Source organism: Anticarsia gemmatalis, chromosome 27 (assembly GCF_050436995.1).
Source record: "Anticarsia gemmatalis isolate Benzon Research Colony breed Stoneville strain chromosome 27, ilAntGemm2 primary, whole genome shotgun sequence".
In the NCBI taxonomy this organism is placed as follows: domain Eukaryota; kingdom Metazoa; phylum Arthropoda; class Insecta; order Lepidoptera; family Erebidae; genus Anticarsia; species Anticarsia gemmatalis.
Window position 1 is genome coordinate 2,657,617 of NC_134771.1, and position 16,580 is coordinate 2,674,196.

At 34.6% G+C, this 16,580-nt stretch overlaps 1 protein-coding gene across 1 annotated transcript in view; it reads right to left on the reverse strand.

Moving 5' to 3' along the window:
• Positions 1-11,027, reverse strand: part of flz (transmembrane serine protease filzig) — a 29,969-nt gene extending 18,942 nt beyond the window's left edge. The window contains exon 1 of the mRNA XM_076132279.1: positions 10,698-11,027. Within this exon, the coding sequence (XP_075988394.1) occupies positions 10,698-10,833 (136 nt within the window). The 5' untranslated portion in view covers positions 10,834-11,027. The remainder of the gene's footprint in view (positions 1-10,697) is intronic.
• Between the last annotated feature and the right edge of the window lie 5,553 nt (positions 11,028-16,580).

Consider the following 16,580-nt stretch of genomic DNA (forward strand, 5'->3'; position numbering starts at 1 on the left):
ATAGCGAAAATTCTCAACAACTTAATCCAAGCCAATCATCCGACGTAACCAAGGGATGACAACAGGCACAACCACCCTGCAACACGATGCGGAAGTCCTACTTGTGAAGCAGACCGCGAACGAAACGCATACCAGATGCGATCTCACGATTGGTTAGTAATTGTATGTTGTATCATAGTATCATACAGATATCGTTATTGAACGGGAGATAACTATGTGAATAGAACTATAACTGACCTTGCAAGAATAACACAGTTAGGATAGCGAAAGAACTTAAGAAACGAATACTGAATTTTCTCCTTTCTTTAAGAAAATGAAGTAGTAAAATTTTCTCCCTTTTTTAAGTCGGTTTAAATAAGTAAAATAGACTTAACCAATGAATGCTGGGCAATGGTCTCCTCCAATAATAGAGATGGTTAGGTTTTGAGCCTACCACGCTGGCCAAGTGCGGGTTGGGCACTTTGCATACGTTCTAGAACTGTTCCAAAGAACTTTCAGAACGTTATTGAACGGGAGATAACTGTGTGAATAGAACTATAACTGACCTTACAATAGGGTACTATACTACAGTTAAGAGAGCGAAAGATGAAACAAAGAAACGAAAACTGAATTTTCTCCTTTTTAAGGAAGAATAAGGTTTAAAAATTACAGACGAATTGTGAATTTCCTCCAAAAAACGCTCACTGCTGGGCAAGGATCACCTCCCATAATGAGGATAGGGTTAGGTTTTGTCCACCACGCTGGCCAAGTGCGGTGCTTTGCATACATTCAAGAACTGTTCGAAAGAACTTTCAGGCTTGCTTCACGAGAAATTCTTCATATAAACATTTTAAATGAAACACAAAAGTAATAATGTAATCGAGACTATCGTTGTGAACTGTCATTCTATGTTAATCAGAATTTCTTATGTACATATAATGGTGTTTGTGAGAAGTGTATATAATTTCTAATCACACGATACATCTTCTAAAAATATACAACTCAAAGGTGACTGACTGACATAGTGATCTATCAACGCACAGCCCAACCCACTTGACAGATCAGGCTGAATTTAGCATACAGGTAGATGTTATGACGTAGGCATTCGCTATAGATTTTGATCAAATCTACCCCAAGAGGATAAAATAGGGGATGAAAATTTCGTAAGTAATATGAAGGGAAAGTAATAACATTAATAGTTTACCAATCAGTCTTAAAAAAATCCAAATAAAAAATCAATAATATTAGCTAACACGGATATCAAACCTCGAATAAATGAATTAGTAAATTATACTTTTATCCCGTAATCAATCACACAATACACTAATTAAATATGTCAATCAAAAACGAAAGTTTCATTCTAAAAATTCAATTAATCAAATCTTTTGACGAGCTTTCTTTTAATTAATATGACAATAGTTAAAAATATGCTTACGTCATTGTCTGGACGGATATTGACATGTTTGACATGTATTGTTAGTTATAAATGTCATGACAGGTAGCTTTCGCGGGTTGAGCCTGCCATGACATCGGAAAATGAAATAAAAACTAAAATATTTTTTTTTTGGATATTTTAATTTAGAATTTCTTCTTATTTGTGTTTGAATTAATTTTCGATAAAGATAGCTTATAGCCTTAGGATTAATCGACATCAAGAAGTTACGGGTTCGAATCCCACTTCTGCCCTATTTTTAACTTAGAAGCTTAGCTGGAGATGTAAAAGAATAATATAAAAAAACAAAATAAATTTTTCGCCATTAACAAGTTGTTGATGTCATGTAATTTGACAATTAATGTCACATATTGATAACATATAAACCCCGGGCTACTATTTAAATTAATTATATTACTGCTTTTTTTTTAACAATAAACGGTTCGTTTCTCACATTTTGATAATATTCTATTATTGTAAAATTGCATTGCAAAAGTTTTAAAGTTATATAAAAACTCAAATCGTACAGTCATCAACATAACTATCGCACTTTTCCAAACACTTCACAAACAGCAGTGAGTAATCAAATTAATGCTTACGATTGTACTAAAAAAAAGTAAAAAAAAGATCACATTGACGATACCGGAGATACGATTTCGTAAACGCACGTCACACACTTGACACATTTATTTAACAGAGCAAAAAAACTGTGTTTACTATCAAACAGTGAAAGTATAGAGAAAACTACAAATTGAATTATTATTACGTGCTCTTTGAAGCACTTAGTTGAGTGCTTGAAGCGCTTCAAATAGTGCGTTATTTGATTTACATTGAACTTGAATTTTAAATTACTTTTTTTAAGAGAAGCCATAGCCGAGTAGTGCCCTCCCACGCAAGTGGTCGAGGGTTCGTACCCAAACACACCAATGACTTTTCGAAGTTATGTGTGTATTATAAATAATTATAACTTGTTCTAACGGTGAAAGAAAACATCGTGATGCAACCTTGCACGCCTGAGAGTTCATTAGAACAGTTCTTGAAAGTATGCAAAGTCTCCAATCTGCACTTGACCAGCGTGGTGGACTCAAGACCTTATCCCTCGCTCATTACGAGAGGAGACCCTCGCCCAGCAGTGAGACAGTAATGGGTTAAATTACTGATAACTTATATTCTACTCAAATTTGCTTTAAATCTTGTATTTGGAGTAACAGTAGATTTAGTTTAAAGAAAGGTGAGGTTTTTAAAACACATACATGCAGAAAAAAACGTGTGATTTTTATTATATACTTGTTATATTAGTACCGTTTTGTCGACCAATAGCTGACAGACGCGGTTCCGTTCGCTCACAAATTTCGACCCTTATTTCATCCACGTAAGGGTGAAATTTTGAAAAATTAAGTACAAACGTTATACCTTGGGTCTTCAACAATTACTGTGCCAAAACTTTATCAAATTCGATTTAGCGGTTTAGCCATATAAGGGTAAAATAGTGTACAGTAATTAAGACCTCTAAGGGGTGGATTTTGTAAATAAAAAAGTTAATAGCTAACATTTCATGTTAAAGGGATTTTTTGCCAAACTGAACATCAAAGTCTATTTAATGGTAAGGCTGCAAAAAACAGACAGACTAACATACATTTGCATTTATAATATTAGTATGGATATTTTTTCATACTCTATAATGGCATTTACTCTATGTCTGTTGCTAGGCAAAAACAAATACATTTAGAAAAAAATACTTTAAAAAAATAACCAACTGACAGAAAATGACAAATGAGAATGACAACAAAAGTGTTCTAAATTATGAATCAACAGTTATTTTTAACTTCCACATTTAAATATTTGACGTTTGTACTTTTACTTTTTAAATACTGTTTGGAATGAGGTGAAGGCGGGCTTTGACTAACAGCCTGTCATTTAATTACACGTACTAAAATAAGGGTTTTGACGCTAGCACAAAAAATTTGGACAGTCGTATTGTGGGGGGCATGTAATTGACGCTTACACCAAAAAAAAGTCGTATCGTAGGGACTTTTACAAACATACAAGGAACGGATACAAAGTACAACCAGACCCGAAACAACTATGTATGAAATGCACAAATAATTGTTCCGTATGGGAATCAAATCCACGACATCCCATGCACTGGCAATAGTGTGGCGACTTAACCACTGCGCTACTGCGGACCTCATACATTTTCCCAAATAATCATGATAATAATTTTTCATCATAATTATCATTGATAAATGATCAATCACGAACCTTACCATTTCATAGTACGATCAAATCGAGCCCATTCAAAGCGGTACAGTCACAATAAATAGGTAGAAAGTAAGCACAGCCGCGGGTCAAACGAAAGGGAAACTTGTCCTACAATACGAACTCTATACGAAATGCAGGTGTTTTAACAAGATGGTTCTTGCTTGGTTTTCGAAGCTCGTAGGTTCGATTTTGGTTGGCAAAAAATATAATTATGCAATTATGGTAGTAACTGTCGTCTAGGTAGAAGTGTAAACGACAGCTGGTCATAGGGTTTCGGGTTCGATTCTCGAGTCGAGAGAAGTGTTAGTGGACTTTTCTAGTTTGTATTTAAATATGAATAGTGGTCCGAAATTTAGTAATGTCCTCGGTATATTATGGCAACAAGACAGCTCTCTATTACATGGGACTAACATTGTTAATGGCGAAACGTGGGTGTATTTCATACATTTTTGCCTAAAGTTTCGAATATAACAGGCGTATGTAAGAGTAAGTACAACAAAACAGATATCAATAAAATTTTGCATCTTTAATTATACTATCGATTTAGCAGATTAAGAAATTTAATCTTGGGACAAGTCATAAGCAAAACAAAAAATGCACTGCAGACAGATCCGCGGGTCAAAACTAGTAGTACAGCAACAGGATACAAAAGACACTACCAGTGACAGTAGTCCACTGATAAAATTCCTCCACCAATGCGTCAGAGAAATGCAACAGTGAAAGTCCCATTAAAACTCGGCCAGCCGTTTACGAGAAACAATTGTACAAACAGATAAACACTGATAACGAAAATGTCTTGAATGTTATTTAACTGAGTAGTTCATAGACGTATTTATTTGACGGTAAACGATTCGAGAATAAGCAACCTTTGGTGAGGACATACTACTGATCGGTGATGTTTGAACATTAAAATATGAACCACAAATCAGTCTTGGAAAGCAGCAATTTTCTTGTTGAAATTAATAAAAAAAAAGTAGGTTTAACTTCATGTATGTAGGTTTAGCTGGCTATAAAACGTATCTCAAAGGAATATCCTTTTTGCAAAGGTAAAATTTGATATTATTTTCTTTGTGATATAACAAGAGATTTCGAATGCAGCTTGCCTGTCTGAGAGATCTTTAAAACAGTTCTTTCGTTCGTTCGAGAACTTTAGACCCAATCCCTCTCTTATTCCGGGAAGAGATACTTGCCCAGCAGTGGGACAATATTGAATATAAATGAATTAAAAAATAAACTCTTCGTAGCCGAGCTTATTTTTTGTAAAAACCATCGAAACGGACGAACGAAAATTTGCGAAAATTGAATCGGCGATGTCTTGAAAAAACGTCAGATTCTTAGTATTCTTAGATTCGTAACCATCGCTCTTGTATGACAAGATGTATGGATGTGAATGAAGGAAAATAATGCCTATAGGAAAAAGGCGTGATTAAAATGTATGTATGTATGTACGTACACCAAAAATCCGCTCCATTGGTATTTAAAAAAGGGTACTAAAACAATGTCGCCGATCGTAAATCTTGTCTCAAAATACGGGCAGATAATGTCAGCGTTTCAATATACTGTTACACGCATAACCTCGAAACGTGTTTGCAAAACTTTTTGGTTTAAGACCTCGTTAGAAAGTGATTCTGTGCTATGTCAATAATGAGGCTTTTTTATTTAAGAGTTTTTACGCACTTCCGACTAGTCGACGGCTAGACGTCGCGCGACGAACATAATAATAATATCACGCTTGCTATACCAGAAGGTGAAGACAGAGGTGAATTAAACTCACTCGGAGCCTGTTGCCATAATATACGGGGCACGTTACAAAACTCCAGGCCACTATTATTCATATTCTTATTTTTTATTCTTTGTTTGATTGTTTGTTTGTTTCTTGCATGTCTCACTACTGGGAAAAGGGTCTTCCAAGGAGATTATAATTTCATAATCCTACTAAATATAATAGTGGAAACGTTTCGGAAAATTAATGTAAGTATGTACAACATATGTTTGTTACTTAATTATTCAATAAAATCTAAACTAACTTTAACAGGTAGATAGGATCTGAATTAACAGATAGTACACCTTTTAGGCCCGGAGAGTATTGTATGCGGACGAGACGCGAGCAGAGCCTAGTATTTTTATACAAGTTAAAAAACTCAATAAAACTTTGCTCAACGTTGGGATCAATCTGAGAACTCGTATTCACCAGTCGTATACACTACCTGTCTAAGTATGTCTATCAGCCTAGCCGTTCTTCCAACTATGTTGGATTCGGCTACCAGTCTCACTGGATGCAGCTGTATATCAGTATTTTACATGGAGTGACTGCCTATCTGATCTCCACAAACCAGTAACCTGGATACATGATACCCCCTCGATAAGACTGGACTTTAAAGCGCTTGACGTCGGTCAAAGATTATCGAAAATTTCAGCCGGGACACACATTTAATGTGTAAATATGGAGGAACTCGTTATATACCTATAATTTGGTCACTCATCCACAGACCAACCTTGGCAAGCGGCGCTTAACCTGAGAGATCGCCCGGCTGTTGTTACTTCGCTTCTACACATTCACTACCGCCCAGACCAAAAAAGGCAATCATCAAAATCAGTCCACTTTTTTTAAAACAAGAAAGTAGATTTCTGAAAATAAGGTATACCATCTGAATTACCTTGCATTAATCAAGAGGTTTTTGGGGACATATAAAAAGTAGAGCCCATTAGTGTTGCGACCGGTCTGTATGATACCAGTTTCGGTTGTGACCCGGTTCTTGTTCGCGACCCGAATAGTGATGTGCCTATTTCGTACGTGAAGTAATTTTTGTATCAGGATGTTATTCCTTCTGAGTTTTGACTAGTGTATACGACTGCCGCGTAAGAGACGGATAACCGAAATTACCAGTGAGAGATCAGCCGCAAGACCGACTGCTTTACGTGCTCTCTGAGGCACAGAGGTCTATGACCTCGACTTCCTAACTCCAGGCAATCTCGGAGAAATTCTTAACAGAAAATCTCAGAAGCCTTTTTGACCCGACCCAGGAATCGAACCCGAGACCTCACGATCAACTTTCAAGCTTCTAACTACTGTTCACGACTGCCGGGAATGAGTTTGAAAGTGACAGCCGGGATTCAAGGTATTAAATGGTCACCCATCCACAGAATAACCTCGGTAAGCGTAGCTTAACCTCAGAGATTGATACGCGTGGTTTCAGAACAAGCTCCTCAGTTTATTCATTATGTTTATATCTATTTTAAATATAATAATATTTTACTGCTAACAACAGTAAGTTTAACGAACCAAACTATAAATTAATTATAAGTTTCAGAAACTGGTAGTCAATTATAAAATAATACACGAACATATTCAATTAATACACGTTAATTAAATTATTGATGGCTATTTAACACTTTAAGTGAAATTACCTTCTTTAGTATGACGAATTATTGTATTCGATGCTATTTTAATTACTTTACTAATAAAACAAATATTTGCACACGGTTTTACTCGAAAATAAAATAACGTATGTGTGCTCCCAGTCTTTAACAGCCCAAAATCACATCATAATATTTTTTTTTTAACACACGTAGCCATCTTACGCTCAGCATCCGTCCTCCGAACAGAGTGGGAGCTCTGCTCTTGCGACTCCACTCTGGACGGCCAATGAAGGCAAGCCAGAGGCGGGGGACCGCTTCCTCGTCAGTTTTCACTCCGACCAGCCAACAAAGGCAAGCCGGAGATGAGGAAGGGTGACTTCCCCCTGGCACTCAGGTACCGCGGGGTTGCTACTCCCCGTCACCTCGCCTCAAGGTGCCCTGCGGGCTATTACTATTACTATTATTATTTGTTGTAAAAACGTGAAAAACAAATGAGAGTCTTTATACTTTTTTTATGCAGCTTTAGTTTTCCCGTGATATAGTCTACCTTTGGTAATTTTCATCGAAAGCTCACTTGATCACTTTTGCTTTTAAAATGTTAGGCATAGTCTTATTATATTATCGTTTATGCTCTGATTAATAAGTGTCTGTGATTTTTGTGTTATAACTCAGGCAAGGGTAAGGTAAGGGTTGTGGAGGTCAGATAGGCAGTCGCTCCATGTAAAATACTGATATTCAACTGCATCCGGTGAGACTGGAAGCCGACTCCAACATAGTTTGAAAGAAAGGCTAGGTTGATAGACATACTTAGACCACTGTTCAAACCATAAAGGCATTACAAATTGCATCCTAGAATGTCTAAAATACTAACATTCCATAGGTAACCTACTTGAGTGCGTTTATCAATTAACCATAGACTATACCGGTCTAGTGATGAAAGCGTTGGCCATAGACATTAATTATTATTTTATCTCGTGTCATTAGGATGTTTAACTGTTTTGTTGTTAGGTAGTGGGTTTGGTGCTTGGGTAGTTATTTTTTTTTATTTTAATTTGTAATGAGATCTACGACACAAATAATAATTTTTGATAAAAAAGGACTTTACACACATACAACCAATTAACTTAAAGTACCACTTAGTTTATTAAAAAGATACCCAGGAAACATACAATATGATTATTTGGCGCAGTAAGTAGTCAAGTTGATTACCGCTCTACTAGATCTGGAAGTCGTAGATTCGATTTCCGTGCAGTAAAAATATTTGTGTAATTCATGTGGTTTGTCTTTTGCTTCCTTTAATTACATGAAGGAATCAAATGCATGCATGCATGGATGACATTTCATTGATAACATGATGATCATTTTAACCACTAAGCTACAGACAGACACAATAATTATTCAAATACCATTAGTTTCGTCATTCAAAACCTCATAAAATGAACGAAATTTCTCAATTTTCCAACCACTGATTCATTTGAACAAACTCTCTTGACCACTAACAACTTGAAAGAAAGAAAGTGGAAAGAAAGGTATGAAATTATCTCTATTACATAGCTACAGCTGGTTGTATAGTAGAAAATTGGTCACATCTTCCCACAGTGTATTAGACATCAACGCGCTGAGTTGATAATAATTTGTTGTAATAACGTAAAATTTTCTTTCAATTAAGTTTTCCCTGTTATTTTTTCTTGAAAAGAAAATTATTTTAAGATTTATTTGAGTTTAAGTAATTTATAATTAATGACTTTTAAAAATTTTCAAAGTTACGTGTGTATTAGAAATAATAATCAATTGTTCTAACGGTGTAGGAAAACATCGCTATGAAACCATGAAACCTTTTTTGAACCAAGTTAATGAATTCTTTAAGTAAAATAAATATAATTTCAATAGATGTACCTTCCTAATATTATAATATAATGTACTTGTATGCTAAATGTATGGATGTGAACGAGGCTAGGGAAGTTTGTAAGGATCGTACCAAGTATTTTGGTCTATGCCTACCCCTATGGGAAACAGGTGTGATATTATATAATTATGTATGTTAATTAATTCTTGCAGTAAAATAAATAAAATATAAAAAGATACATACCTTTCCAATATTATATTATGTGTTTACTAAAATGCAAGTAAAACCATGTAACAAACCTAGTAATAACAAAACATTTATGATACGCGGTTGACCACAGACTAGAGTATTGTGGTCAAGCTATTTGAGGTTCTATACACTTGTTAGATAGTGTGGTTGTTACGTTTATGAGAACTATACAACGTACTTCTTGCAAATATTGTAAAAATGGAATCTTAAATAGCTTTTTTCTCGTGTAAATTTTAAAAAAATACGCATTTTTAGCTTTTATATACGCCCTATTACATAGGATTAACATTTTAAATGCAAAACGTGAGTTTTTATACATCTCTGTCTACGCCTTTTTATTTTATAGGTGGGATTGTGATAATAATAATAAATACGGAAAAGAAAATAAAATATTAAAATACTCAAATTTTTAGAAATGGAATCAAACCCGCAAGAAGTAATCGATTATTTTTATTGCTGCGCTATCTTCACTGTTGGTGTCTTGATTGATAGACCTACCTCAATATATTTTATCATAGGAGAGTTAAGGTCGACAGGTAATTCAAGTTATATAACTTTAATTAAATTCATTGAAAAAATTCAAGGGAGAAATATCTTTCTTTGTACTGCCTTTTTTGGATCGATTTTTCTATCATTTAATCATTTTGGCTTGAGCTGATACAAAAAAAACCTACTAAAACTATTACTATATTTTGCGAATGTCGGTTAATCTTTGTAAGGTCGGGTCCACGTGGGTGACAGCTCCGTGAAATGTCAATTAGCGAAAGTTTACAACTAGGCCGATTTACTTTTATACTAATTCACACCAAAATGGTTACTGTGGTAGACTAAATGGTGAAAAAGAAATATTTTTATATGAATTTATTTTATACCAAAGTAACCATAGGGTAAAATAATTATTTTTGAAAGAGATTATTTTCTTTAAAATTGTCCAATATTTGAGTTACAATCGTATGTTCTAATTTCTGTGTAAATAATGCAATAGTTCAATAGTTACAGTGGAACTGAGAGATCGTGAGTTCGACACCTGTTCCTGTTACAGTTGCAAATTTTCTAGTACCAGACTGTGAGCATTTTGATGTAATCATATATTAATTACCAGTACTTTAGATAACATAATCCTAATAAAACTCAAAGGAATACAACATTATTCCTTTGAGTTTTAGTTTATTCCTTTCAGTAAGTTAGTTGAAAAAAAAAGATTTATAAATTATATTTCACTCAAATAGTATAATATCTTACAGTACTGATAAACCCGGGAAATTAAGAAAAAATGTCGGAAAAAATCATGAGCCATCTTAAAAGAAGTCATGGGGCATAGCTAGTGTTGCGGTATTTCCATTTCATGTTAATGAATACAAATTGAGATCTGAATTCCATAAAATTTATTCGTTCGTCCGAAATTTCTCCTCATTTTGTAGGTCACTATCAAAACTGTATCAAAATTAATGTCAAACTGTGTTAAGAATGTTTTAATTATTCACTAATTTTTATTTACATAAATTAACAAAAAACCGGCTAAAATATAGGTGAAAATAATTTTTTGGGTTTTTTACTGGCAACACTTACCCCTATCAAAGTCTTCGCCCTTACAGCCTAAGGGCAAATTGTCCAAAACGGCTAGCAACACTAAAATTAAAAACATCATTTTCACATCACTACTTTGCATTGATTTTCCAAATTTGAACCACTTTCGAACTGTCATCCTGACGTTTTGAAATACGCGCGGGAAAAAAAATAAAAAAAAAGTTTTTTTTTAACACAATTCACATTTTTTTTCTTGATTTTTTTAAATGAAACCGCGTATTTTTGCCGTCATTTCTTACGATATTATTATGAATTATTTATTGTAACTTTGAAGACGTCTACGCGTAGTCACGGCTGTGAACCCACTAGCCAAGTGACCAACTTTACACTGTAAAATAAGAAACATACATATTACTGACAGCTTCTTACTATGAGAAAGTCCTAATTAGCTTACTTTTTCTATTGAAAAACCGACTTTGAGCCTACGAAATATGATTGAAAATTGCTCGTTCAAATTGTGTAAAGCAACTCGGTCACACTTAGTACAGACTTGCTAAACGAGTGAACGGTGAAATGAGAAATTGTGAGAGACAGACATATGTTAGAAAGAGAGAAAGATACATTTCTTTTTATAGTACAACCGGTGAAACTGAGAACATTAGAAATCATCCGTGGTATTTATTTATTATCGTGTTTTATAATCTGTGGTACAGGTACCTGATTATTTCGAGATGACGAATTTTTTTTTTGGTATTTTTTTCGTCAATGAAAGTGATTTATTGGTTTTAGTTTAAATTATGTTGAAGGTAATAGAGGAAGCTGTGTTAAGACACCTGTACTACTAATACGTGGTAGTGGGTTTGATTTCTAGTAGAGGCAATATTTTTTTGAGGTCAGACCCAGAAAGGCAACTGATATACTTACATAGATGGCTCCAATTCTCTTTTGCATGGACTGAAAATTATTTACGTATTTTACAGTCCCACTGCTGGGCTTCGGTCTGCCTCAGGGAAAGGGATTAAGCCTCGTTCACCTCGGTCATCTGTGGGAGGGGATTTCGCATTTTTTCTTAATTTTTGGTGGCAGTACTCTCATTATAATAATATTATCACCCTAGCCTTTCTTCCAACTATTTCGGAGTCGGTTGCCAGTCTCACCGGATGCAGCTGAATACTAGTGTTTTACATAAAGCGACTGCCTATCTGACCTCCACAATCCAGTTACCTGGGTTGTATCAAGATACCCTTCGGTGAGACTGGTTGTCAGACTTTCAAGCTTCTGACTACTGTTAACGACTGTCAAAGATCTTTTTAAAATTAGCCGGGACCCACAATTTAACTTGCCTTCCGAAACACGGTGGAACTCGACATGTATAAGATCCCCATCCATGTATCGATGTGTGTTGTTGGCCGTTGTTAACTAAGCCACGAGCTCCTCTCATTTTATTGATAAGAACATTTTTAATTTTTGCTACTGACCTAATTATAGAACTTAAAAAACATGCTGTAAAAATACAATGTCCTAGACTGTATTAGTTAAAACTAGTTTGTAAGGAGGTCGCATTACATATTAATGAAACAAATAACTAACTGCTTTTTTTGGTCATCAATTTTGAATATTTAAAACCTTTGGGTTGTATGAATCATAGAAGAAAATATATGCTTCTCTATACAATATCACTCTATGCTAGTGTATGTCAGATAATGAAACTTTTGGGTTTGATTCTGAAGTCGGACGAAACATTTTGGACGTTAACCCAATATTTTCCCAAAGCTGGTTAAAAGTCTCTTCCCATAATGCGAGAGGGATGAGACTTAAGTATTTCAAGAAATTAAATTTTGGAAAATAAAACTATTTCAACAGTGTATCTATGAAATCGAGACTTACACCTCTGCTTAATCCATTTGTCATAACATGTGTATTGTGGTTTGAAAAGCTATAGGAGGATAACCCATCCAAATCCAAACCTTACCGATGTTGTTTTACTTTGTCATGTCTGCTCGGATACCAATATTTTACCGTCGTTACTTATCTTTAGTCATCGTTATTATATAAGCATCAGTTTTTGCCTACCTGTGACTTCCAGGTACAACTTTCTTTTATGATATGACTAAGGCTGACACAACTTTGGCTTTCCTGCATTCGCATATTATATCTGATGTTAACTTGAAAATGTACTATTCTTTTAATTTAACTCATTACTTTCCCACTGCTGGGCAAGGGTCTACTTCAATAGAAGTAGGGTCTAAGCCTTGAGCAGAAGTACATCACTTCAAGTACTGTATCCAAGAACTCTTAGGTGTGTAGTTTCAGCACGACGTTTTCCTTTACCATTAGAACAAGTGATAATTTTTGATCTCCCGGCAAAGAACAATTTTATTCGTCTTATTGCCGTGTCAATGCTGGGCAGGGATCCTCTTCCGAAACGAAGGAGGGAATAGTCCCTTAGTAAACTACGTTGTCCAAGTGCGAGTTGAAGATTTTGCATACCTTCCAGGACTGTTTTAAACAACTCTCAGGCATGCAAGGTTTCACTATGATGTCTTCCTTCAACGTTAGAACAAGAGATAATTATTTCTAATACACAGAAACTTTTAAAGTTTTTGCTGCTTTTGGATCCTCGACCAAGTAGACTACTTCTCATTTCTTCAAGAACGGTATTTTTGAACAACAGTATATGCAAATTTTACAGGAAAATGCACAATAAACCGACAATTTTATTTCATTTTCAATGAAGAATAAGACCGGCCAAGTGTGAGTTGGACTCCCGCCCGTTGGTTCCGTACCAATATTCATAAAAACGGCAAAAAATAATACATTTTTGTACGGACTGCCCGTTAAATTTATTTTATTCTATTTTTTATTATCTGTACATCAGCAGCAGAAATACATCTTCTGTGAAAATTTCAATCACGGTTCATGAGATACAGCCTGGTGACAGACAGACAGGCAGACAAACAGACAGACAGGGAAGTCTCAGAATTAGGGTCACATTTCTACCCTTTAATTACGGAACGCTAAAAATGTAATACATTCATTAGAGAGATAATTATTTTACCGTTTGCATTCAATTATTTCGATTAGCAATCATTTTGTGCTGCGCGTGAGTTGATCTAGCGTGTCTTTTGCAGACGCTACTTTGAAACCATTGTTATCTCTTTTACTCTTGAGTAACTCGTATATATCCGTCTCACTCTCTCTTAATGAGTCTGATGAGTGTATATTAATTAAAATCTAAGAAATTAAGGAAGTGCGATTGAAATAACTATTTGAAATATTTTACGCTTTGGAAAGATTTAACGGTAAAGGAAAATATCGTGAGGAAATCTTGTGTGGGAGTTCTTCGAAATAGTTTTTTGCAAGGAATGCCCAGTAGTGGGACAGTAGTGGATTACATACCAATGCATTAAGTAATTAAGCAAATTTTAATTACGTGAGAAATAATTATCACTTGTTTAAACTTAACGGTACTGGAGCTGTCCTTCCCCAGAAAGAGACCAAGAGGAAGACCCAAGACCACGTGGACAGAGTGTTGCGGCGTGATATGAAGGCATGTGAGGTTGAGGAAGACGACGTCAAGGATAGGGCGAAGTGGAGGAAGAGTGTAAGGAAGGCTAACCCCACAACCATATGGGACGAATAGCCAGGAAGAGAGAGAGAGAGTTTAAACTTAACTTTGTGTCGCGGGGACTTTAACAAACATTTAAATACAGACACAAAGTACAACCAGACCCGAAACAATTATTTGTGGATCGCACGAATAATTTTTCCGTGGAATCCAACCCACGACCAATGATGCAATGGAAGCGGCGTGGTGACTTAAATCACTGTGCCACGGAAACAATCATATTCTAAAACATTGGATGCTCGAGAGTATATAAAAATATTATTAACAAATGCAAAGTCAATCGGTGAGCACTAGGCTTAGTTATAATTCCGGGAAGAGAAAACTAAAAGTCATATTCATTTACTCTCTAGCGCTATTCACTAGTAAATATTAATAAATAAATAAAAAATGCCCCAGAAAGGCATAAATAAAATTGCAGGTGCGTAGTTCTCGTAACCGGCAGTCCAGTATGACACGATGTATGGATGTGAATGAAGCAAGGGAAGTTTGGAAGGTTCGTACCAAATGGCGTTTTCTGGTCGCTTCCTACCCCAAAAAAGACAAATGGCGTTCTTTGGTCCACCAAAATGGTGTAATATTATATATTTTTGTATGTTTGTATGTATGTATCAATGCCAAGATCCAATATTATTTATGTATTCTAATACTATATTCGCAGGGTCCGTTAGTCAGTGACTTTCATTTTTTAAAGTATGTCAATTCAAAAGGTTCAACTACATCGTCTGTATCGTTGTAGTTTATACGTAAAGCGCATCACTAGCTCCTTGAGACTTTCGCTTAGGTCACGTCTAGGTAACTAGTGATGGGGTCATGTTATCGATATTGGGAATTTAATTAAAGTATTTTGTGTTACGATATTGTTGAGTGTAAATTATCTTGCAGTTTAAAACCCAAATTAGATAGGTTTAATATTTTGCTTTCACGTTGCGTATAGTCACTTTAGAATGAAGTAGAGACCCAATGACATCCTAAAAGTGTTAAGAATCAATCCTAATTTAATATTGGATAAACATTTTTGAGTTGGTACTGACCTAGTTGAATAAAGTTAATAAACAAATCATATTTTCTCTTTATATAGGTACAGTTCTTTTGAAAACTTTATAACGTATAATACTTTACTAATTAATATAAACGAATGACGGAAAATAAAACAATTGGTATTGTTACGTAGACACAAAGTTAAATAATTTTAATACAAAAAGAGACTGTCGGTTTGATCAAAACATATTTACAAAAAAACGATAATTCAATTTTCAAACATCGATACTATCGACTCAGTCCCATCACTAGCTATTATCGATAAAGTATTCGACACGGCCCGACACAATAGAAAGTTTATTTGTGTTGTTCACAGGGAGCGTTAGCAGACAAACTGAGTACGAAATATTAATTGAGGATTTATATATTCATAAGATTTGTTTTTGTTCTTAATTAAAAAGTGCATTTTTTTATTGAAAATCAACAATTTATTTCACTTAGTTGGAAGATATTTTATTTGTGAAACTTTTGCATGATAAGTTTTATTAATATTAATCAAAAAGTATTGTAGTACACAAAAAATACTGGGCTTGATTTTCAAACGTTGTGTGCTCAGAAATCTTTAGTTCGATTCCCGTATAAAAGTTATAAAAATATGTATAAGTCTTTCACACACGAACTAAATCATTTTTGATAAAATTGATACACATCGGAAACTTTTTACAACAGGAAATCTTTCAGCTGAATACATAGCCAACAGAATATATAAATCTATAATAATATCTCATCCAAAATATTGAAATAAAAAATAAAAGCCTTATGTTACCAGTTCAGTTTTACATAATTTTACTTATAGCTATGACAACTCCACTAGGCGCAGTCTGTATCGGGACTATGAGTATACAACAATTGCCTGAAGTCTGAGGAAAAGTTTCAAGAAATATTTTTATTTCATTTTGCTGCTGACGCTACCAAACATTGTAATAGTCGACAGGTAAGGTTGAATGCATCCTTAGGGTCTGTACACATTATACCTGTATTTAAAGTCTCGTACACACTGTACCACTGATATTAGATACTGTGGGGTTAACACAGGTTAAAATGGAAATTCTAATATATTACTAAGAAAGCTAATATATGTATGTCGTTATAGTCTATGGTCAAATTAAACTAAGCTTAGTACTGTGAAAAGTAGTGATAGATTAACCCTCTAATTCATAAAAATATATGAAGTTATGAAAGGCTTATAAAGTGTTTTGTTTCCTTCACTTCTTAGCGAAATGAAAAAGAGAAAACATATTAAAGTAGCTTTTTTTACT